At 40.7% G+C, this 24,807-nt stretch overlaps 2 protein-coding genes across 2 annotated transcripts in view; one reads left to right on the top strand and one right to left on the bottom strand.

Annotated features, from left to right (window-relative positions):
* EIF2AK4 (eukaryotic translation initiation factor 2 alpha kinase 4) overlaps positions 1 to 17,500 on the bottom strand; it is a 39,525-nt gene extending 22,025 nt beyond the window's left edge. The window contains exons 1-17 of the mRNA XM_059819171.1: positions 17,348 to 17,500; positions 15,340 to 15,455; positions 14,110 to 14,212; positions 11,369 to 11,542; positions 10,426 to 10,506; positions 9,776 to 9,924; positions 8,699 to 8,814; positions 7,531 to 7,688; positions 6,573 to 7,108; positions 6,082 to 6,191; positions 5,373 to 5,530; positions 4,614 to 5,026; positions 3,830 to 3,896; positions 2,638 to 2,721; positions 1,294 to 1,416; positions 726 to 830; positions 430 to 487 (exon numbers count right to left, since the gene is read on the bottom strand). Of these exons, the coding sequence (XP_059675154.1) occupies positions 430 to 487; positions 726 to 830; positions 1,294 to 1,416; positions 2,638 to 2,721; positions 3,830 to 3,896; positions 4,614 to 5,026; positions 5,373 to 5,530; positions 6,082 to 6,191; positions 6,573 to 7,108; positions 7,531 to 7,688; positions 8,699 to 8,814; positions 9,776 to 9,924; positions 10,426 to 10,506; positions 11,369 to 11,542; positions 14,110 to 14,212; positions 15,340 to 15,455; positions 17,348 to 17,500 (2,704 nt within the window). The remainder of the gene's footprint in view (positions 1 to 429; positions 488 to 725; positions 831 to 1,293; positions 1,417 to 2,637; positions 2,722 to 3,829; positions 3,897 to 4,613; positions 5,027 to 5,372; positions 5,531 to 6,081; positions 6,192 to 6,572; positions 7,109 to 7,530; positions 7,689 to 8,698; positions 8,815 to 9,775; positions 9,925 to 10,425; positions 10,507 to 11,368; positions 11,543 to 14,109; positions 14,213 to 15,339; positions 15,456 to 17,347) is intronic.
* A 5,238-nt stretch (positions 17,501 to 22,738) lies between these two features.
* The window catches only part of GPR176 (G protein-coupled receptor 176), a 42,119-nt gene continuing 40,050 nt past the window's right edge, over positions 22,739 to 24,807 (top strand). The window contains exon 1 of the mRNA XM_009814725.2: positions 22,739 to 22,967. Coding sequence (XP_009813027.2) covers positions 22,739 to 22,967 — 229 coding nt within the window. The remainder of the gene's footprint in view (positions 22,968 to 24,807) is intronic.

Below are 24,807 nucleotides of genomic sequence, written 5' to 3'. Positions count from 1 at the left end.
CACTCATCTGAAGACACACAATGTACCAAAGTTTTCTCAAAATACAAAATTCAGCCTGTTACGGAAAGTGTCAAAAACACCCCAACCAAACAAAAATCCCTGAAGTCTTGAAATTGTCCTCTACAGGCAACAGAACAGAAATGCAGATGGAACAGATATACAGGACCTCTATATACCTCACCATGAGACAAGCACTGATATATGGCAGAAGGCTAGCAGTGGAAGCAAATTCATTTTTAGGTAACAGTCAAAACCGCCAGATTGTATGTAACATATCTACCCAAAAGTTGGTGGTTGTTTCCCCCCTGCCCCCCAGTAAAATAGGTTTTATTATCAAAGAATGAATGGAAGTTCTAACAGAGTATACAAGAGTGCAGAATATAAATGTTTGCTTAAAATAATTTAGAACAAGCTACTATGTAAACTAACCTGATGGGTCAGACATAGCAGAACTATCCGAGTGATTTTCTTCTTGTTTAGAGACCATCTGAAATCAGGAAAACAGACATATTGTAAATAGCACTTGAAATGCTTTTGTTGGCTTTTTTTGCCACTTTAATTCTAGAATCTTAGAAACAAACAAACAAAAAAAGTTTATGGCATTCATAATATAAAGTCCAATGAGCACTATGTTTTTATGTTTTATTTTCGTCTTTCATTTTATTACACCACCAAATTCAAGGGGGTTTTTTGGTTTTTTTCCATTCACTTTTGGCTGTACTTACTGCATTTGCTGGATGATCTGTAGCTAAACCAAAATCACCAATTTTGACATGATCATCTGAATCTAAAAAAATGTTCACAGGTTTCAAGTCTCTGTGGATCATTCCCTGTTACAGCAGAAGAACAAAAAAAAAAAAAAAAGAAAAAGACCCACAGAATATTAAACAATTCAAAATATTAAACAATTCAAAACTCTCTTTATAATAGACTGGAAAATCGTATTACATACTTTTATTACAGTGGGAGATCACCGACGATTAATTTTGAAATAAGACTATAGTCTGTAGCCCAGAAGCTAGAAACAATTTTCAGTGCTACCAGATACCTAACAAAACATTTGTAAAGGTGGTCAAATTTTTGTGACAAAGGGAAAAAATCTGAAGTAGTTCATTATAAAACTAAAGTTTATGATAAAATATTTTAAATCCGTAGAACAGCTTAATAATGGAAAGGCCAAGGAACAAACCTTGCTAATAAACACCCAAAAATGATCAGTATATGAAGAAACCCAAACAGAAAGAGGCATAACATAGATATTATGGACAGGTCATAACTGTCGTATTTACTAACCTTCTCATGGATATAAGCTAACCCATCTAAAATTTCTCGGAAAAGCCTCCAAAGCCGACTGGTGTCTTCATATAATCCTTGGTCAATAGTATCCCTTAATGTGCTCTTTTCACAATACTCCATCTTCAGTTGTGCATATGTAGGTGACAGAGGGAAGAAAGAACAGTTTTGTCAAGAAAAGAGACCATCGGAAACTTGTATCTGTATGCATATTAATGCCTGGTTCTGTAACACACAGTTTAGCAGCAAATAGTATCACCAAAACATTCAGCTGTTTGGAATTTTCCTGAGAGCTGTCTTTTAGTTATAAAACATGCATTCACTTATGGGTCTTATCCCGTTTTCTCGGACAATGGTACAAGCTTGTAAAATAGTATATTCTCTAACATAAATGTTAAAAACAAAGTGGAACCAGCCAAACCATAACGTATGTTTAAGCCAAACTTCAAAGAATCTCTGCCTTTATTTTAGTTGGTGTCTTAACTGCTTATATTATGAATATATGTAACACATGCAAACAAGCTTATTAAAATCTAATTCCATCTAATTGCATCTTCCTTCCAGACACACTCTAGCATTAAGTGCCTTATAAAAAATTGCACATCAACACAGAACAGTTAGCTATGATAGTTGACTTCTCCCAGAAACAGTCTAACTCTTAACACAAAGGAGATGTCAGTAGTAAAGCCTGAAGCTGCAAACCTGCAGGAATTTTATTTTGTGTGTACTGTTTGGGCCACAAAATGGCTTTGCAGATTACTGTTAAAAGAAAGTGCCTATACAATATAGAGCCTTTGAAGAGAATGAGGAAGTTTTCACATCTGTGAAATACAACTTCCCCTCTGGAAGTTAACACAGTACACCTCAACTCCACATTGGGAATTAATACCATAAGCAAACTCAAGAACACCAGCTACAATGTTAGGGGGTTGTGATGGATATTCTAAACAATTAACAAGCACAAGGCAAAACAATGCTTTGGAAGCCACGGACTCAGAAAGGTTGGTTGGTTGGGTTGTTCTCTAAGGTTAGGTGAGGAGCTGCCAACTTTTACTGGTACACAAGCAACAACAGTGATCCCATTACACACTATGGCACTACACAACTTTGTTCTCTCCAGGCACAACTATAGAGCCTTGGAAGGCATAACAAGCCACGTGCACTGCACAGTGCTTTCCACCAGCCAAGCCTTTCACAAAACCAGTCTATTGCAAAAACAACATTGAACTTAGTCTCATTTGCATTTTTTAAAGGTCATTACTTTTCTCATGAGAACTAGCAATTAATATCTGCAGGTTGGAATAAACAGTATCCTTTTATCTGAAAACACAAGCATGTTCGTACCTGAATGTACAGGTAATGCACTGTCTGAATGACTGGTGTCCTGTCTTCACCTTCATGGCTATTCTTTTCATTGCCTTCTTCATCCTTTATCATAATAAAAGTAACAGAACAGTTAGCTACAAGAAGCTGTCCAGAGTTTTTTTTATGCATACTACTATTTTTTAATGGATAGAACACATTGATGAGAACTCACCTTCTATGGCTAGGTTTGAACAATAACAGCAAAATAATATATTGACATTTCTGTAATGCCACTGCTTCTAAATAAACTAGCAAAACAGGTGTGACCCAACTCTCCTTTTCAAAGTGAGAATGAGTAACATTTTGCCATCATTAGACACTGAAGGAAAACCATTCCAGAAGATCTGGATGAAACGGTGTGTCACGTTTTTAAAAAAAAAAAAAGTTTGAAACTAAAATATCCAAAGCTTACTTAGTAGAATTAATAATGCAACCCCCACCCCCAACCAACCATTTTGATATAGTGTATATACAGATACAGTTACAAAAAATGCACTGCCATATTATTAAATTATATAGTGAAAGCTTTTTCATGCCAACATACATTACAACAGAAAGAGGAAGGAGATGAATAATAAGAGCATTTTACAGATCATCAGGACTGGCAATGACAGATTCTAGATGCTGTAGAAAACTGTGCATTAGCTTTCTAGGGATACAGTGCACTGACTGTTCACAGCAAGGGCTGTGATACAAAATCTTAAAATCAACTAAAAGCTTACATGTTATTCTGACTTTCCGTCTCTTTTTGAGTGCTAGCAGTATGTATTGCCACTTTTAAAAAGTGGCTAGTATGAGCAAATATATCTGTTTATATCATCTAAAAGCAGAACAGAGTTTCAACTTTCAGATGATCTAAGGCAATACATACGGTTAACTGATAAATCATGTACATACTGAAGTGTTAAACTTGCAATAACCAGGCTCATGACTATAAAGTGCAACTCACTTTTAGCTCAGTGAACACTATGGGAAACAGAATGCAGATCAGCTACATCAAGCTGTCTTCTAGGGGATGCAGCTCATGATGGCACAACATTTACTCTGATGGAACATAACCTTATATGGTTCTGTACTTACACCAGTAGTGAAACAAACTGACCTGTTTGCTTGTCAAAGACTACTTATTTTATGATCTTTTAATTTTCACTAGCTTTATCTTTATACTTACAGGATGATCTTTACTGTTTTCATCCTCGTTATCAAAAATTATTTCGCTTTCAGAATCTGTGGTTGGCCTGTTTAAAAAAAGAGAAAGAAAAAAACCCAAAAGTTTTGGGTACCAGGAAATACTTATTAAGAAATCTGGAAACTATTTGCAGGAAAAAAAAAGAAAATCTAAGCTTCTGTTGAAGACTTTCCACATACCTTAAACAAAAAAGCAAAACAAAACCGAAAAAAGAGTACCCTGCTTGCAAAGCAACACTTCTTTGACAGCCCAGTCTCTTAAAAGGGAAGGTATACATTTGCATCAGTAAAATTTAATTTCTATATTCAATAAGCAAAAATGAGATGTTTACTTACTTGCCTAAACAAAAAAAACACACCGAGGCAAGTGTGGAATACGTTAATAAAAATCAAAACAAAAAAGAAAAGACAAATAAAGTATTTTTCAGGATTTGTAATGTTTCTCTGTTATTATTAAAAACTTTACTTTCAAGGTTGGAAAAGACAGTCCAACATAAAGTAAACAGTCATGCATTCTGACACAAATGATAAGAAACTTCTAGAAGTCTAAACCAAAATTCTCCTCATACACTGACAGTCTTTAGCTACAAATTTTCCTCTCCCTGGCTATCTGACTGCTGACAAATACACTGTTTTTTAACAAGGGGACAGAATGAAAATGCAGTGAACTACCTCTGACAAAAGAAGTGAGAATGATAAAAGACACAATCTTGGAAAAAACAACTCTGCTCATGTTCCCTGTATTGCCAATACTCAAGCCTACTTACAAAATTGAATGCGAGAACACCCCATCACCGTCATCGTCATCATCACTGGACTCCTGATCAGCTCCACTGAATTTGTTGCTGGAGGATCTTTCACACGAAGTACTCCACTCAACTGAACTTGTCAAAACCAGAGGAGGAGCATTAGCTTCCACATCATTTGTCTCCTCAGTGGTAAGGATGAAGAGACCAGCTTTGGTGGGCATTCTTTTCTCTCCGGTTGTTTCAGATGATGACACAGTGGGAACAGGGCTTTCGTGTTTTTCTATCCAAGCATTGTAATACCTCACAATATTCTCATGGTTCAAGCGGGAAAGTAATGTTACTTCCCCCTTAATCCTCCGAAATTGCTTGCTGGCAGGGTTTATGCGGATACGTTTCACAGCATAATAGCAACCATCAAGCTTATTTCTCACCTGCAAAATTCAAATAAATCTGAAGTCAAGTGCTTATAAATGCCTTACCAAGTAGAGCCAGAATTAGAATAATTTCATGGAAGAGGAAGTTTTCCTTCCACCTGGGAAATTAGTACAATTCAGATGCAAGCTTCCCCATACTGGCAAGCTTCTCCCCAGACTCCCAGCAACCTCACAAAAAACTTATCAGCCTATTCAATTCCAGATAAAAACCACAACACAGGCACAGCACACTAGAAGATAATAAATAAACCCATGCAAACATTGAGTATATTGTTTTGCTTCAGAGAAAACAAGCACATCCCCAAAAAGGATTCCATAGAGGCAAATAATTTTTATACCATACCTTGATGACTGCTCCAAAAGCCCCTTTGCCAAGTAATTTTAGCTCTTCAAACTCATTGTAGTAGCGCGAAAATTGTCTCTGTGTTTCTGTGAAGAATAAAGCGCTGGACATCTGACTGCTGGGTACAACTGTCTCGATGCAATCTATACCTGCCGAATCTGTAATGAGGATATCAAAGTTACCACTGCTGGCTGTATGGGGGTATGGGCACAAGGGACTGTCAAACAAGCATGAGGAAGAAGATAAAATCTAAATAACTTCAAGTGCAACTAAAACCTAAAATACAGAAGTGCTCTGCTGGGTAGAGTTAAGCTCTGGTGCAAGCATAAACCTTAATACAGTTTTTAACTACTAACATTAATTATGCTGGACAAAGGAACTGATTCTAACAAGAACATAAGAGGGAAGAAGTCTCATTGGAACAGCATCTTCCAAGGACAAAGTTAAGTCTGACATTGACACCATGCAGGAGGTGGATGAATTTACAGGTTTAATTAAAGCATCAGCTTCTTCTACTGAAGCAACAACAGCAGTCAGTCCACCCCAGCTAGTCAGGGATATGGAAGTTAAAGACCATACTAGCTTTTAAGTTAGTTAATGTAAAACACTTGTGCAGTCTTGTGAAGCTCTAGCACAGCTCCATTCTCCTGTTACTGCAGGCATGTAGTCCACTTACTTAGCAGAATACAGAAAGACCGAAGTTTCTTACCATCTAGATTTTCTTCAGCTACAGGTATTTTCATTCGCGGAATGTTTATAAAACTGTGTTGTAACAACTGCTGAGGAGTCCATCTTTCCTTATCTTCCAAGCAAACGCATCTGTTAGCAAACCAAGAAGAGAACTGTCCAAAGACCTATTCCGTATCAGGCCTAAATGTTCAAAGACGTCTTATATTTAAGAAATTATCACCTTTATCATTCAGATGGGAACCAGAAGCAAAGACAGATTAAATGACTTATCCACAGTGACACACAAAGTTGGTGGCAGGGCAGAGAAGAGAGCACCAGACCTGTTCTCCTGAATCCCAGATTAGCAGCCTGAGCCATGAGGGAGCAATCACCTCTTCTCTAAAAAACGTAACTAGTGACACAGGGGGATTTAGCTGTTCTTTCAAAAAACTGTGCAAGTCTTTAAAAAAAAAAAAAAAAACCAACAAAAAAAATCAAAGACAAAAAGATACAGGAACGCAACAAACATACTTTTCCAGAAAGTCTTGGAAGTCAGCAGGTAAACTGGTAGGAACAGCCACTGGATATTCCTTGGTTACTTGGCCCTGGCTGAGTGAAAGCAGAAGCAAGCCCAGACGCCATACATCTCCTTTCTTTCCAGGTTTGCTGGGAAGACCATCCTCGCTAAAATGAACTTTGGTTTGCTCAAAAACATCTGCTTTGCAGACATCAGCTAAGCGCTTGGAAATGCTGTAGTCTGTCACCTTGATGTTTCCTTCAGCATCTACCAGGATACTGGAAGCACAAAGAACTTTGTGCACTACTGAATTATTGTGCAAGTAGTCAAGAGCTGACAAGATCTGGATCACATAATGGCGCAACTGCTCAATTGGAACTGGAGTCTCTTTGTGTAAGTATGTAGAAAGGCTGCAACCACTTATGTGCTCCACTAAAATGTCCACCACAATTGAATCGTCCCGTTCTTTAAGGTTCATACATTTATAATGTACTATGTTTGGGTGACTTAGCTTCGTCAGTGAGTTGAACTCTGTTTCTGCACCCTGAAGCTGTTAGAGAAACACAACATAACATGCATTGTGTCATATCTCATGTACACACCACTACTAAAATATATAACACATACAAAATGCATATAAAATACATGACATTCTCATCCTTTTCTGAAAAGGAAGTATTGTACGCAAGGGGCAAGAACAATTTTGGTTTCTGCCAGGTAAGCTTGATTCTCTCTTTCTTCAGAATTTTATTATTTTATTTATGCATACTTGCAAATACAGTTTCTTGCATTTGTATTATTGTAAATGAGCTCTTGAATACCCCAATACACCCATCTTCTTCTGTGGTACAGATACTCTAAACACTAGCATTTTCACCACCCTCTCAAGTTTAATATAAAACTATCAGCCTCAAGAAAAGCACTGAGCTCCACCTAACCTTTATTAAGCCAAATGCAAAATACGGGTATTACCTGTTTCTTACACTTCTCAATCTTCTCTATTTCATGAGTTGTAAGAAACCTTCCCACCTTTTTTTGCCAGTGCAGAACCCACTCATATATTAAAACAAAGTCTCCACTGCGAATTTCCAAGGCATTGTAGACTGATTTACCAAGCTGTTCGTCCTTGCCTATACATAAAGAGAGAGAAGAGGAACAGGGCTTCTTTTGTTTCTAAGGACTTGACAAAAGCTCCTACAAATGCTAAACAAACACCAGTGAGCCTGCTTTCTACAATTTCAGAAACACAAACCTACTTACAACTAAACAAGATCCATACCTACCATGTAGGTATGGAAAACATCAGGTCTGATGAGACTGAATGCTATGCAGCAGTAGTCAAATGAAAGCAATTTGGCAAAAAATTGCTGACCATTTTAAAGAACTCCAGGTTTTAATAAACAAACAGTCTTCCTGCTGAGCAAATGCTGAGCTCTACACACAGTAACATAATTGTTCATCCTCAAACTGCAAAATAACAAGATACTCTTTGCTCCAGAGACTTTCAGGCTGTTCATCCTGCCACTGAGGAAGTGCTATGTTGAAAACGAACAGTGAAAACATTTGATGGTCCATTCCTATGGGCACTTCATGAAGGCCTTTCAGCTCTGACAGTCTCCTGTCGTTGCCTGTATTTATGTTTTGGCTAAAACCCCTGTTTTTATGCCACTGCTATCAGCAGCAATGGAAAGAGAATAAGTATGCATTTCTAACCCTGTGCTTATCACTGGTTTCACATGTTACTGAAAGCTAAATGACTTCTTGCTTGGTAGCCATGTGTATCTGACAAGCTAGCTATTTAAATTTAAAAGCAAATAGTTTTCAGTATTATTTTAGTTATGTAGAGAATATAAAATGTTGAGAAGGTGGGGGGGGCGGGGTTGGTATGGCTATTCAGTAATTGTATCTGGAGAAGCAAATTTTTACTTAAAATAATCCTAAGAAAATATGAAATATTCACCACAAAGTAACTTTTCCTATTATTCTCTCCCAGTCTTGACTGTGACATTTCACAATCCACAACAATAGTCTCTCCACCCCTGCTGCTTGTGCCTGTTAACATGGTTTAAGTTCTCCCTCTCAAAAAAACCCAGCCAGCCCAAACTCCAGTATTTCAAGCTGCAATTGTAATTTTGCTTACCTAGACATTTTCCTTTATGGACAATAAGTTGTCCAGCACTACTTGTGCTGAAGTTCAAAACTTCGTAATTTCCAGGGCACTCTTCGTTATTACTAACAGAAAGCTGGCGTTCTCGTCTGCAATATGAACAGAATGTTTTTCTCCAACTCAAAAAGATAGTCCCTAAGGATATCAATTCTGCAAGAAGATTAGTTTCAGAGACTTTTGCATCCAATGATAATATCCATTAATTTCAAAGACAATGAGTCAGTGCAAAGATATACGTCTGATGAGAAATCCAGCATTTTAGCAGCAACATCATGCTGCACTGTGAAAACAATTTTGAAGTCTATAGACAAGAAAAAAACAGGAACATACTATTTCCATTAAAACAACAGTCCAAATAACAAGTCATTGGCACAATCTGAATCAAAACTAGCAAAATTAATACCGGAATATCTCCACTGTCCTTTACAGTTATATCAGCTACGAACACAGGAAAGGGGAAAAAAAAGATGATAAACCTCCCCCCAAAATCCCAACCTACCTATATCATCACCAACCCTCACCTAGATGAGTTATGTACCAGCAAAAGACCCCTCCAGTAACTCTAATCTTCCCTCCAATAAGTTGCTCTGCAAACGCAATCACCATTATCCGATTCTCCAACAGGGAACTTTACACCGATGTTATCTTTACAGCAAATGTTTTGAGATGAATGTAATCTTTAATTTATTGTGCTATTCCAAAACATTCTTTAACTGATTTAAAATATTTTTTCTGCAATTGCCAACGTATTGCATATTTTTAAGAAACCAAGTAAGCCCTGAACATACCTTCCAATGATTGCCAAATACTTTCTAAGTTTCTAAGTACTTTCTAAGGGCCAAGCTGACTCTTTGGAGAGTTCCCAAGTTATCTGTAGCACATGAATTAGTTAAACCATGTCAAATGAAGGGGGCGGGAGGGAAGACCAAAATGAACAGCTCAGCAACATGGCACGTTAACTCTCTTACCTTCAAATCTCACTCTGAAAGCTAATGTTTGGGGGGGGGGAGGGGAAAAAAGAAAAATCCACATGCGAACGGACATACTTACTTTGAACGTCCAGCTGAATTTGGTCGGTGTTTATTATTCACTCCGTGTTCCAAACAGCTCCCATTTAAACTGGAAGCAACTCTATATCGTGCAGTATCTCTCCTGTGACAATTTTCTGGACTTGTCAGAGCAGCTATTTCCAAACGTTCCTATAAGTCAGGAAAACCACCAAATAAGTACAGAAACTGCTCCTATTCTCAAAATATGCAAGTACTTGACTACTATTCTATGAAGTCACCCGGATCACAGAAGAAATAGGTTTTCAAAATAACTGTACATATGAGGCTGAGGAAGAAGTGCCGAGATTCAGAAAGTACACTTCAGGACTGTCCACGGGCAACAATGTAAATATTCTTTACAATAAAACTCGAAACATTAACATAGTAGCTTTTTTCTGTGTCTGAAAATACCCGTCTCAGTATGCTTAAGATGCTAATATATTAAACTATTTTCCCTCAGAGTTAATTTTATTCCAGAAATAAACCCCATATAATCAAGAACCTATTTTAATTTAGATCTATTAGAAGCACTGAGAAAATATGTCCAAGACAATTCAGTCTTGTAAATCTCTCAAATTTTTATAAGCATATGCTACAGTACTTCAAAGAAGTTATTGCAATGTTTTTTGCATGCCTGCTTAGAAAGAATACCTGTTTGGCAATCTCCTTCTTTTTTCTTTCTTCTCTTTTCTCTTCCTCCCTTCTCTGAATCTCATTAAGGATTTCACGTTGCTGAAATGAATTTCGGTGTTGTTAGAAATGCAACAGTACATGCAATGCAACTGCTAACTTTACCCTGGTTTAAAAAAAAAACCAACAAAACACTATGATGCTGATTTTTCAAAAGCGTTGAAGAGGACCTGGGGATCTCACGAGAAAAAAAAAACAGAAGTCAAATTAGCTCTCCTGAGGAAATTAACAGCATCAACTGTATGATATAGGAAAACAGAGTTGTACACAAAAGAAAGTTACTTCTACTGACAGACCCAACAATAAAGTTTCATACACAGAAAAAGACAGAGGAATAAACTAAATCATTATTTTTAAAAAAAGAGCTATTCTATCCATATTCCCAATGTGTGAAGACTCCACACTACTAGTCTCTGTGAAGACTTAGATGAATCCCCTTGTTTCTAGTGAAGAACATATGTGGGTCCAAGGTCTCTTTAGATTAAATCTATTGCACTCTAGAGAAGTCTATCATAGTGAACATTCCAGTCACCCTATGGGTGAAGGAAGGTTTGATTACCTGTCTGGCTAATACTTCCCCGTTTAAGATGGAATGCACTTAATGTATACATTTGCTTCACTTTTGTATAAGGTCCTCTTTATAAGTGATTTTCATAGGATCAGGAATCAACATTTAGGTTTGTTTCAGCCATGAACATTTCTCAGGGTTAAAAACCGTATCATTAAAATATTACAATTGCAGCAAAAGGTAGTTCATGTAGTACATATTGATTAACTTGTCAGACCTGTCAGTATGACTTGATAATTCACTAAAACCCACCGCTATGCAGGATGATTTACAAAATCATTATTTTGTATGTTATTTTAATAATACATCGTTATTCATACTTTAAATTTCTCTTACCTCCTCCTCCTCTCTTCTCTTAACTTCTTGTGCCCTACGCAATTCCTCCTGAGCGAGTCTTTCTTTTTCTTTTTGATGATTTTTTAGCATTTCTTCATGAAAAGACTTGGAAGGTGGTTTATTATACTCACTGAGAAATGACTGTACGTGATCGGCAAGTTCAAATATCATCACCTGAAAGAAAATATGAATGACATGCAGAGTTCAGAAAACAAGTAGATCACATAGCAAAATGATACCCAACTTGAGAAAGCAATGCAGCAGCAGTATGACTGCTGATTTTGTTACTTATCAGGGAGAATTTACCATATTTCAGTATTTTTTGTCAGAGCTATTTATTAATAAACTGTAACATGAAAAACCCCTGACCACAGTAGCAAAGATGGCAAAAATTACCGAAAGACAGCCAACTTCAAACATCATCTTTTTCTTAAAAAAAAAATTTCCTTCTCTCATCTTCTTTTAGGCATATTTTTCTATTCACAAAGGTATGTCTATGACATACGAGCTACAACAGAATAAATTCTTTGCAATTGCCTATTACTGTATCTACTGCTATAAAATAGTTACTTATTTCACTGCTAACATGAAATCCAATCCTTCCTCTGCAAAGTAGTCCCCCCAGTTAGAACCATAAAGCCACTTAAGGTATTCCACATCCATATAACCACAATTACTAAAATAAGAACTGCACTGAAAACTCAGCTGAATTCTGCTCCATGGTTTACAAGGTTGGAATAAATTTTCAATTACTGTTTACTTGAACTGGGTATGTACTGATGATCTATTGACCTGTCATGGCTTAAGCTTTCATCAGTCTAGTTCAAGTAATCCATAGTGTTAATAGACCATTGTATCGCCAAAATTAAAGAACAGGGCACCCCAGCAGCCAGCAGCAGCACTGAGCAGGATTTGCATGTATAGGTGGCAAAACAGCCAAACTAAATTGTACCATCTGCCTGTAACAGGCTGACATTTAGAAGATTCTCAAACACTGAATCCCCTGCTTGAAAGTAAGAATGAAGCCAGGAGACAATGCAGAACAGAAAGAATAGCACAATATGCATGTATCTGACGTGCAAACTAAAATATCTTTTCCAGGTTACTATTCAGAAGGCAAGACAATAATGCATACACACACATGTATAAAAAGGAGGAAACTCAATAATTAAAAACACACAAGCAATCTGCTGTTCAGTTTGACAGGTAACTGAGGTATTTTCAAATTTTCCGTACTGCTGAATACACTTTAATAAAGAATACCTGTCAAGGCAGAGAGAACAGTTATCTCCCTTTCCCTGCAGAGAAAGTAAATCAGGACTGCACTGTGTACGTCATTCATCAAAAAAGTGTATCATACATGTAACTCGCAACTGTATCTACACATTGCTGGAGCAAGCACGATTCTTGCTTTGAAAAATTAACATTAGAAAAACCTATGACACATTTGTAGCTCCTTTCAATGAGATCAGAAATCAAACTGGGATTTAAAGCCCTACAGGCCAATAGCTCTCCTGGGGTCAGCTGTGAGTAGACTGCGTATATATCGCAGAGTTTACTAGTTACTTAGAGAATTTGAACCTTGTATTTCCTATCAATTGTCTATAGCACAGTCATTATGAAAAAGAAAAAAAGAAATCCAGAATACACTGTTAAACTGGTAATTTCCAAAGATACTGAAAAAATGGAGGAAATTCTTGGTTATTGAACAGAATGAACAAAATGGTATCTGGCTAAAATAGTTATTTTGAAAGTATCTGCAGAAAAACTGGCAATCAAAATAGAAGTACAGTATGCAAATGGAAAAAGGCTTGTGTGGCAAGACTGAACGACAGGCAACCCCTGCCAAACCTGTAAAGTTGACAGGCTTAGGAAACTGGAAGCAGAATACTATCCCATTTCAGCACATAAGAAATTCCACAGCTGTGTATTTCTCACTTTTAAAAAGGCAAATTGAGTGAATCAAATATGTTCACCTGTAACACTTCCAAGTAGTGATCAGAAACATACCGTAAACCCTGCTTTCACCAAGAATTCAATGTTTGCTAGTAATTCTTTGAATCATTTCAGTCCTCATCAACAATGGAAATGTATTGTTAATACCAAACATACCCAGGGACTTATAAAATCCCTTAAAATAGATAGAAGTTCCAAGATTCACATGTTTCTCCATCTTTCTCTTTTTATCCTATTCAGGGGGAAGTCACGTATCACTATTCCTAAACACAGCAGAAAAAAAGAAAAAGGCACAACGGCATAGAGTGACTGCGCTACAGCCACAGAAGTCAACTGTTGAGCTGGTGTTATAACTAATGTCTCTTGCACTTCAGTTCAGCATTAGATGAACAAGATCACACTAAAAACTCCCCATGTAATTGCTGTTTGCTTGAACAGGTATAGCCACTTACAATATTCAAATTAATCTGAAAAGTGCAGAAAGCTCTCAATTTTAGAGTTTGTATGGCTCTTCGTACTGTGAAATAACTCCAAGAAGAACATGAACCTTTAAATCTGCCTTTAAACAGGGACAAAGCTTGCACTATTTACACATGCGCTGTATTTTAAGAGCGTGCATATTCTTAACTTCCATGAATTAGAAACATTCTTAAGAAAGTTTCTCTTTCCTTAGGAGCAATGCAACTTATACTTCCAATGTGGATGTATTCCATGATATTATACCACACGTTTTTAGAACTATTTAGGTCCATAGTATATTTCTCAAGGAAATGAAAAGCTCTTACCTCTCCACAGCGCTGTTTTGCCAGTTCAGCTAGTCTGGATTTTAATTCATTTATTTTCTCATTTGACAAGCCTTTTGAATTTTTTAATTGTATTTCAGGGACACTGGGAGACAGCAACAAAACATAAAAAAGTCCTCATTAGAAAAACTGTGTGTAAAAAGTAGCAGAATGTTGATAAAAATGGTGGGTGAGGGAAAAGGAATGGAGTTCATAGTCACTTGGCAATTAGTCAATGCTCAAATAAGCAGTACATAAATATTACATATACAATATAGAATAAAGTCAGAAATACTGTTTTTTATTTCCTACCATCACATTTTCTGGCTGCAGATTACAGGTTATCTACTTAACATAAGAATTACCAGGGAAACCCTGCAGACTGTTATAAGTCAGCTCTCAATCAGTAATTTACATAACACTCCTTTAAAAATATTACTAGCATAACATTTAGGTGTTTAAAATTTATTTATCATCACTATACGGATTATATAAACCTAAGGAAACACATGCAAGAAATAACAGACAAATTTTAAAAATGCTTAAAATAAACAATTAAAATGTCTGTAGCTATGCTATCTTAAATTAAAAAAAATTAGAGTGGCTGTTATGTCCGGTCTTACAGGGTATAACTGAGCTATCACTTGGTAAGGAATAGCACTTCCCTTACACACTGGATGGGCTAAAGGGAGTTATGCTTTGGACACAACCAGTGGCATAAGGATTGAACAAAACGGGGCACAGACCAACACTTAACCCAGACATTACTTGCCAACCCAAAATGCTGGGGGAGCTGATCACCTGCAATTCTTTTTACATTCTCTATGGAGAACTCTTCCAAAAGGCTAATCCAGCAGAAAACAGGAACAGCAGATACAACTAAGAAAGCAGATTGCTTTAAAAATGAAGATTCAGTCCCTCTCTCAGCAGGTCATGAGCTGAAAAAGGGCACTAAGATGCTGGCAGGTACACCTGTGTTTACATCTCTCCAAGCTACAAATTGGGGCTGCAGTCTTGCACTGACAAACACATCCCTGTTATTCTCCATTGCACAAAGACCACATCCAATTCAGGTGCCAAATTTTACAGTTGCCTATTATAAAATACCACAGGCTTAACAAATACTGACATGCAGAAAACAAAAATAAGAGTGATGAATTCAACTTACACTTTACTATGGAAAACGGAGAAAAATGTTCAAAGAAAAAAGGTTATATTTTAATGTTCACTCACGTATCAGGGTAAGTATGTGGACACTTGACCCACAGATCAACTTTGGCATATATTTCATTATCACCAGTCAATCCCTGAGGATGCAGAACTAAATTAATTTCAGGAGGCTGTCGTACCTAAAACAGAAAACAAAACTTTTGATTTAAAAGGGTTTTTTGGTTTTGTTTTAATGAAAACACACAACTCTCACAACCTATATTACGACAGAATTCAGGTTAGACCATCCGAAACGTGAAAAAAAGGTATTAATGTATTGACATTGCTCAATGAGAGTGAACTGGTTCACCAACTATCACAGTTTATCCAGTATATTTTTAGAACTTCTTCAGATATGTGTAGTTACAGTTATTAGAAAGATGATTTAGGCTGAGCAAAAAGGAGGTTTTATTACAAAACCCTCGTATTCTGCTTACTGTAGGCTAGTAGTAGGAAAAAGTTAAATAAATGTAACACAGGTTATTTGTGGAATATCACAAATTAAAGCATTCATTATAAGAATGATATTGTTTCTTTTGTGTTTGTTTTAGATCACTAACAAACAGTGGTCAATATTTTATTTTCTAACATGGCAACAGGCTGTAACACCACATCTATATACACCTTGTGTGGCCAAACAAATGGATAGTAATTTTTTTGTATTTATATTTTTGATTTTGTCATAAAACAGAATTTTAACAAATATTGCCCTTCACCCCCATCCTGTTCAAGCTGCCTACTCAAAATCAGAATGAAGTAAAACATGCCCATGTAAACATTCTGAACTTTTTTCAATTAGAAAATTAATTTTTTTTTGGAAAAAAATAACCCAGACCTTAGTAACATAACAAACACATAGGGAAATAAGACCACATAGAATAATAAATACAGAAACAGGTTAAAAGGTGGTCACTGTGCCCTCTATTTTCCCTTTGCATTTCCAGCAGGGAAAAGAACATGCTAAGAGGATGTCAGGTACAAATTTAACAAGGAGCGAGGTTGGCAATGCTTCTGAAAACCCAGCAAATTACTAACTGCGTTCGCATCAAACTCCACGGTGGGGGGGCGGGAGGGCGAAATTATAGGTTGCTGCCAGAATTTTAAGTTCAGGTTTATGGCAGAAAAAAAAGACAGCAGGGGCTATGATATATTTTCTAGAAACTAAAGATGACTGAATGTAAGGAGAAACGACAGCAGCAGTGAACTTGGGGAACTGAGAAGAGTGACCAGTACCTCCAGGTAGAAGAAGACAGTGCCACAGATGTAGATGGAAAGAAATAGTCAGTTAGATATTGTGGACACGAAAGAGCAGTGGGGAAGAGTAGTGCGTAGTAGACCTGAGCATTAATTAGTTGTAATTAAAAAAACCAGCTATAAAAATGAAAGTTAAATCATTATCATGGAAACAGCCACAGTTTGAGTAAACCACAGCATATAATAAATATACAAAGATCAGCAACATGTATACCAATGAGATTAATTAATTAATTAGTCGGTTAAGGGATGAATTAAGAGGCATTTTAAATCTGACAATTAATTGAAATGCACAGCATTAATTACAGGGCGAACGCATCGATCTAGAGGATTAATTGCAAAGGCAGCCAGTCACACGGCTGCCTACCGAAGTGGGAGAGGACAACGGGCAAACAGCAAGAGGCAAGACGCGCCAGGCAAGAAACAGAAGGGCTGGCACCAGCGGGGAAGCACCGGCACCAGCGAGGAACTGCCGCCGCCCGCCCGCAGCCGAGGCGAGCGCCGCCAAAGACAAGGAGCCGCTCTGCCTCCTCCTGCTTCCCGTTCACCTGGCAGGAAGGAGAACGAGCAGCTCTGCTTCTCTAGCGATTAACGGGCGCAGGGAGCGCTAACAGAGAGCTGCGACGATGCCGCCGCGCTCGGAGGGGCCGGGCGAGGGGCAGCCCCCCGCCTGCGGACAGCGCGGCCGGAGGCAGGGCACCCCGGGGCAGGGCACCCCGGGGCAGGGCACCCCGGGGCAGGCGGGCCCCGCGCCGGCAGCGGAAGCCGCGCTCGCTACCTTCCAGGCCTGGCTCTGCCGCAGATCCTGGAAGTCCTGCCCGTAAATGGACTCCAGCACCTGGAGCTCGTTCTCCTGCCGCAGCTGGTAGCTCTCCGGCGCCTCCGCGGCTACCTCCGCCGGCAGCTGCTGCGCGCCGCTCGCCCGGGCCATGTCAGCTCCGCCGGCGGGGGCGGGCGGCAGCCATCGCCGGCGGTCCCGCGGCACTGCCACCGTGGAAGTGGCGCCGGCCCAGCGGCGGCCGCGCTCCGCCGCGTCCCGGCACCGCCTTCGCGGCGGCGGGAGGAGGAGCCGGGGGGCCGGGGCGCGCCGGTCCCGCTTGGGGCCTGGTGGTGCGTCCGGTAATGGCGGCTGCGGGAGAGGCTGGGGCTGGTCCCGCAGCCCTCGCAGGAGCTGTGTGCCGCGGCGTGGTGGGCTGCGGCCGCCTGGGCGCCGCGTTAGCCCCGGGCTGTGTAGGGACGTGGACCCGGTGGCCCTCGGCCGTCTTTCTGGGGCTCTGCCACCCCATGAGGGACCGCGGCATATTGCCCACCGCTGCCGTCATGCCCTGCTCGACCCCTGCGGACACTCGTGGTCCTGCCTGCTCCATGCCAAACTCCCCATCCTCACAGCTGTGTAGGCCCAGAGTAGCTGTGCCTCATAGAATCACAGAATATCTCCTGTGGGAAAGGACCACCGCTTCCCTGGGCAGTTTCACACTGGAATAAGCTGCCCAGGGGAGTGGTGGAGTCACCCTCCCTGGAGGCATTCAAGGAACGTGTGGATGTGGCATTGTGGGACGTGGCTTAATGGGCATGGTGGTGGTTTTTTTTGGTTAATGGTTGGACTTGATGATCTTACAGGTCTTTTTCAACCTTAGTGATTCTGTGACCCATCAGGATCATTGAGTCCAACCCCCGCCTGTCACAGGACCACCCAAAACTAAACCACGTGACCTAAGAGCACCATCCAGACACTCGTTGAACTCTGACAGGCTTGGTGCTGTCACCACTTCCCTGGGGAGCCTGTTCCCGGGTCTGACACCCTCACAGCGAAGAACATTTTCCTAATGTCCAGTCTCAACTTCCCTAAGATATGCCTCCAGGTGTATCGGCAAACACAGAGATACGCACCAAATAGTAGTTCCTGTGCGGGTTTTTTTTATAGACCTTGAGAAGGGTTTGCAAAGGGGAAAAAGAGCCACAAGATTCAGAATGGATTTCATGTAGAGCTGGGGCAGGATACAAGTTCATGGGGAAACTAAAAAATGTTTCCAACGATGATTGCTTTGACAACTACTAGGAGGTGGAGCGTGAGCAGCCTTAGTCTTTGGATGGTTGAACTGCAAACATAAAGTAAGGCCAGACCCTGTGAGCACCCCCTCAGCGCCTGGGTCTCTTTGGTGGGACCTGCCAGAGAGAGGCAGGGAGCAGTGGTAAGCAGAAAAGAAAATGTGCTTTTCTTCAGCCATTTCATGTGGTAACTGCTGAACAGAAGGATTGCCGCAAGATGCTGTAGCCTTTAAAGTTTTGGGATCTTAAAGAAAAACCCCCAAGTAAATTCATACATACAAGCTTACCTATTAGGTGTGTAATCCCCAGGCAAAGAAAAATGCTACAGTAGTCTGTAGCTTGCTACCATGCACCCATATACTATACTTAGGTGATTTAATTTGTTAGGAAATGTAGGAAACGAGTGTGGTCCACTGAAACGGAATGAACTGAATCTTGGAGTTTTCCTTCTGCCTTAGATGTAGTCACGTTCATACCAAGATCCCCATTAGCTATATTATCTTTCCCCTAAAGATCAAATTCCGTCATCTTAATCGAAAACAAGTAAGTTTCAGAGCCATACTTGCATTATTTTAAATCTCTACTGTTGCAGTATAATGGACTCAATTTTTCTTTACTTTTGTAATTGCATGAAAAATCTTCTGAAGCTTCTCTTTATTTTACTTACAAGGTTCACATCAATGGAGTTTTGGTGATCTTCGCTTTACTCCCTGACCTTCAAGTACAGACTTTTTGTTATAAAAAGACCACTTAAGGAGGGACTTACTCTAATCAATAGTTTCTATAGCCCTCAATTTGTCCTTCTGAAATTGAAAGCTTGTTACATGCACACTTTTGTTCATCTTTCCGTTTCACTTAAACTAAATTCTGATGTTCCCAGCTGGGATAATAACTTATTTATAACTGGTAGTTTCATAATGTCATTAGTTTCTAACCAAAACCAAATCCTAAACTGTATCACTGTTCTGGTGCTGTTCTCTGTTCCGTACCATGTCTGGGAATGCCTGGCATGTGCCTTTAGTGGTAGCGTTTTTCTGTTTCATCTGTTTTTTTTTTGGGGGGGGGAAATGCATGACCAAAGCTGTGTAGTATTTATCTAACAGCAACAGAGATCTCCTTTTGCACAGTCAAATGTGACCTGGGGCACTGTAATTGTCCACTAGAGTTTCCTGCACCTTCTTAGAAGTAACTGCTATAGTTGACCCACTGGTGCAGTTGGGTATCCTCATCTATCAATTTGTATAAATAGTCTTTCTGTGTTAAAGACTAGAAATAAAAGTTTCTAGGACACAGATTCATCTTCTCTCCCATGCAAAGACACAGTAAGAACAGCTACTTTGAAGATATGATGCCGTAAGTGATTAAGAAACTTCAGTAAAATTTACTTAACAGAAATTATGGGTTTACACTTTCCCAGCACTTTGTATGGGGCACACAGCCCAGCACATGGGAAACTTCCCCCTTGTTACATTGCATAACAATGGGTGGGTCAGGTAACATTATGCATTGTTAAAGCTGCCTGACTGTTCTGTTCTTCGTGACTTGGCAAAATTTTAACTAGTTGGGATGAAATGTTCTAGACCAGATGTCTACCTCAGGCTATTTTATTTTTTTCTCTTAATTTCTTCTACAATGATTCATTGTTTCCAAGAAGAAAGCCAGAGAAAAGTAACATAATAATAAAAACATTCTGAGAATTTATTTTAAAAAGTCTTGTACCCCAGCAGAAGTGTTAAAATTTGATGGGTGAGGGGGAAGAAACCACCTTTTTCAGTACTGTGGCTTTGCTAGCTAGTCTTGTGAAAACCTGCATAAAGTAAACCAAATTTTATTATTGGTGGTGGTGGGGGAGTATTCACATGCTCCGCACAGATTTACTGGAGTACGATGAACACCGCTGAAGAGTCCACCTGCCCCAAACATGTGCCAGAGTGCATCTGCGCAGAACCTTCCCTTCCAAAATTTAAGACAAAATTAAAAACTTTCTTATCCCACAACATTAAAATGTAATCCTAGCCATTAAAATTTAATGATGTGAGATGCGAGAGCTTTCACTTCCCCCTGTGCATGGTGCAGGGAGGTGACTCTCCCCAGATGAAGTGCAGGAGAGAGGGGAAGGGTCCTGGAAGGAGAGAGCTGAAGGAAGGGGCAGCTCTGTGAAGAAAAGCACCTTGCAGGCGGCTGGGAGATGAAGAGGAGGAGGTCAGAGTCTGGTCACAGAGATTGGCCAAAACGGCCACAGGAATGTTGGGGGACCAAGAGGAGGAAGAAGCCAATTTGGGAGTCCCAGGAAACAAAGATGAGGGGAAAGCACGGTGGAAGCTGCTGACTGTTGCCTGGGGAAGGTGGGAAAAAACTGGGACGGGCTGGACAAGGTGAATGGGTTGGGAATAGGGGTGAGAGGAAAGGGTAGGTGGGTGAGCAAGCCTCATTGTGGTCAGCGAATGTCTTTGAATCCACGGCAGAGCACTCGGTTCTTTCCGTATCGTGACAGTTCACGGCAGACAGAATGTAGATCACAAAAATATGTTTTGTTGGTTTGGGGTCCCTGAAACAGCCTTGCTGTGCAGGGCTTATACTCGTGGGTAACTGTTCTTCCAGGGGGCACTTACAGATTCGCTGGCCAGTGGCTGAAAAACCTTTTTTGGCTTGATTTTTAACTAGCCATTCTCCTAAAACCTTCAAATTAAAGGCAAATGTACACCCACTATATGGATGCACGCTTTTTGCACGATTAAATCCCAAACTTATTATGGCTATAGAGGAGTTTTCCTGGGAAATTATGTATTAAAAACCAATCTATTTTAACATGTATATCTAGAAATTAGGGCTGTCTTTTGAAACTCTGTCCTCAGAATTACAGACCTGTTTTAAAACGGCGTTTTAGAAATTCTGGCTTCCGGACGGCGCCTGCCTGCCGACGACGAGCTGCGGCCGCAGTGTCGCCTCGCCCCGCCCGGCTCTGGCTGCGCGGCTGCCGCGACTGGCGCCTCCCGCCTGCCCCAGCCATGCCCGTCCCGCCGCTCCAGAGCAAAATGGCGGCCCTGCAGGCCCCGCTCACTGCCGCGGCCACGTGATGGCGGCGCCCCGCGGGAGCGCGGCGGAGGCGGGAGCTCGGCGGCCCGCCCCGCTCCGCCCCGCCGGGCCACCGCCTGCCGCGGGCGGCGGGGCTTGGCGGCCGTCTGCAGTGTGGAGTGGCGGGGCCGCGGGCGGCGGCAGCGCGGCGCAGCTGGGCGGCCGGGCCGGGATGGTGGCGCACGTAGGAGCCGGGGTGTCGCCGCCAGCCGCGCTTGGTGCGGGGCGCGCGCGGAGGGGGTCACGCAGGATCATACGGAGGCTTTTTGGTTCATTGGAGGCTCGAGTGCCCCCCGCCTTGGGATTCAAAACCAAATTAATTTTCCCTGAGAAATATGTGGAGTGCAGTGGAAGCCACTGAGCAGTCGTTTGCTTCTCTGGACGCTGTCTGAGGGTCTTCGTGGTGTCCGGTGTCGCGCAGAGCAAGGAGGGACGCGGGACGGAGCCATGTCTCGCCCCAGGAGGAGTGGGCAGAAGGGGAGAAGAGAGCGCTCGGAGATGTGCCACGGGGAAAGAGGTGTCTTTCCTCTCTCAGGGTTGTGAGGAAAAGCTAACGCCAAGGCTGAGAGTGGAGTGGGGGGACAGAGCCTGGGGCCCATCAACTTTTCCAAACCGGTTTTAACGTATAGTAAGCCCGTGTGCGTGCGAGCGTGTACGTGGCGGGTGCGAGGTGACCTGGCGGGGTTGGGAAGATGAGCCACGGTGTGGGCTGTGATTTCCTCATTCACGTTTATCGCAGTAGAACATGCTGAAAAAGGACTGTGGTATTGTGAAGCAAAAAATATGGGACAGCAAATCGCAAGGAATAGCCTGCTCTGCTTTCTGCTTTTCTTCATTGGCTATTACGATTTACAAGGTAGAAGTGCGAAAAGCCAAGCCTGCTTTCCGGGACACAGAAATGTGGTGAAGATGCCTCCAAGTGTCAGAGACGGGGCTTTGTCCTCAGAAGCGCTTTTTTTGCCTGCGGGCTCCGATCAGTCATTAAAGGCAGGGGCTCAATAACCTGTGCTTATTAGGTGGCGGTAAGGAAGGCAGGAACTTCGCCATGGGGTATGACAGAAGCTGGATCTCGAGGAACGAAAGCGATCATGCCCCGTACCAGGCTGTCACCGGAGCTCTGGAGATGAGGAACGCCTCGGCTGGGCAGATGGTGTGGCAGGGTGGGAACAGCAGCGAGGCTGGCGCTGCGGAGAGCGAGGAGCACAGCGAAGAGCAGACATACAGGCATTTCACTACCACTGTTCAAGTTGTCATCTTCGTAGGCTCTTTGCTGGGTAAGTGGGTGTTGGTGGAGTTTTTTGTTTATCCTCGTGGTCAGGGACTGCAGCCCACACAGTAACTAGCATCATTTGCTGCCTTACTGGCTCTTATTTTTGCATTTTAGGTGCTCAGGTGTATAATTTCAAGTTCCTTGTGGGTTTTTGATGTGCAAAAGCTACTACTATAAAATGCTATTCGTCACAGATGAGAACTGGTACGTTGTATCTATGTATTACTTAGTAAACTTTTCTATCAGAATTTAACTGCGCAAAAATTAAATGGGTCGATTACACCCTTATTTTCAACTGTAATGGGATCTATTCTCTTTACCATAGAAAAGGGTGTGGAGTGTTTTAAAGCAGTTTTACTGAATTTCTGTTTCACACTGCAGTAATTGTGTATTTGTGTCCAGATTTTAAATTAATCCCTTGGAAGTACTTCGTGCTGTAAATATGAATAATCATGTGCAATCTTGCCTACTGTTTATCCTTAAAGTAGGAATCATACACTTCAGATATGTAGTAGTAAACTAGTAGTCTGTTGCCATATAACTTTACAAATGTGTGTATATTTGCTTTCTAGGTGCGTGTAGTATGTTATTTTGTTAGGAATACATGTGCTTTTCTTACCAAAAAACAAAATAAGCCTTATGGTGAGTCAGGTTAGCACTGTTTGGGAGATCAGTAAGCTGGATTTCAGTAAAAAGCCACTACTATCTAAATAATTCAAAGCTGGTTACTGGAAATGATGAGGCTTTCCACACAAGGCTTGCCTGAGAAGGTCTCCAGCACTTAGGAGAGTTCAGTAGGACTTTGCTGATGGTCATTGGCTCTTATTATCAAGGGGTTGGTTTTGTTTTTCCTGATCTTGAGTAATGCTAAAATCCGTTTCTGTGGTCATGGTAATTAATTCTAATACCAGTTTCTGCTTGGTAATATTTAATATCACTTAAATACTAAAAGGATGGTAAGCATAGTCTTGGAACAGTGTTGAGCTCTGGGCTCAGTTATTACTGTAAATCACTGAGTCTTTTGGCCTCAATTATCCCTCTGTCCAGTGGGGGTAATCTTCATGGTTCTTGCTTTTTTTCTATTTAGCGCATAGGTAGCATGGGGAAAGGACTCTTTTTTTCCGTATGTTGGATAGTGCCTGGCACAACATGATAGCCAGCGAATAGTGTCCTAAAAATAACAAGATTGTATGAGAAAAGTCAGAATTTTATTTCTTGATCTGTTGGGTTTTGAGCCTTAAAAGCATACATTTGGGTCATATGTCCAGACTTACTTTCATGAGCATGGATCCTCAAATTTTATTTGAAGAAGAAAACAGACACTCTCATGTAATCATGCCTTCAGTAGCTAGCAGTTTTTAAAAACCAACCAACCAACTAAAAATTACCATAGCTATAAATTTTGCAAGACTACTGTAAGTCATGGTTTGGCACTCCTGCAGTTTGGTTTCGAGAGGTGGACTCTGTGAGAGGATTTGGACCTGTTATAAGGGGTTTACATGCAGATTGGATGGCTGGGAGGCTGATGAAACTTCCGGATCAGTAACTTCTCCAGGCCTATCAAAGAGCAAAACAGGAGAGGAAATCATGTTTTTTTAAAATATGAAAATGCAGTAGTCCAATGACAAATGTTTAGCAGCAGGCCTTGTGAATTTACAGTGAGGGAAACCGATTTTAACTTTTTATTTGAAACTGCCGCCTTTTCCAGTCTACCTGCTGCCCTGAAACACTGTTTTAGGAACATTTGTGACACACACTATTGTAACAGCTGAAAACTTGAGAGTCTTTAAAAACATCTTCCCATATCATCTCTATGAAGGTGCTGCTATTCCCTCTTTAATCAA

This window comes from Gavia stellata, chromosome 7 (genome assembly GCF_030936135.1).
Source record: "Gavia stellata isolate bGavSte3 chromosome 7, bGavSte3.hap2, whole genome shotgun sequence".
Classification (NCBI taxonomy): domain Eukaryota; kingdom Metazoa; phylum Chordata; class Aves; order Gaviiformes; family Gaviidae; genus Gavia; species Gavia stellata.
Note: the sequence above shows the minus strand (reverse complement) of the source record. Positions and strands in the feature narration are given on the sequence as shown.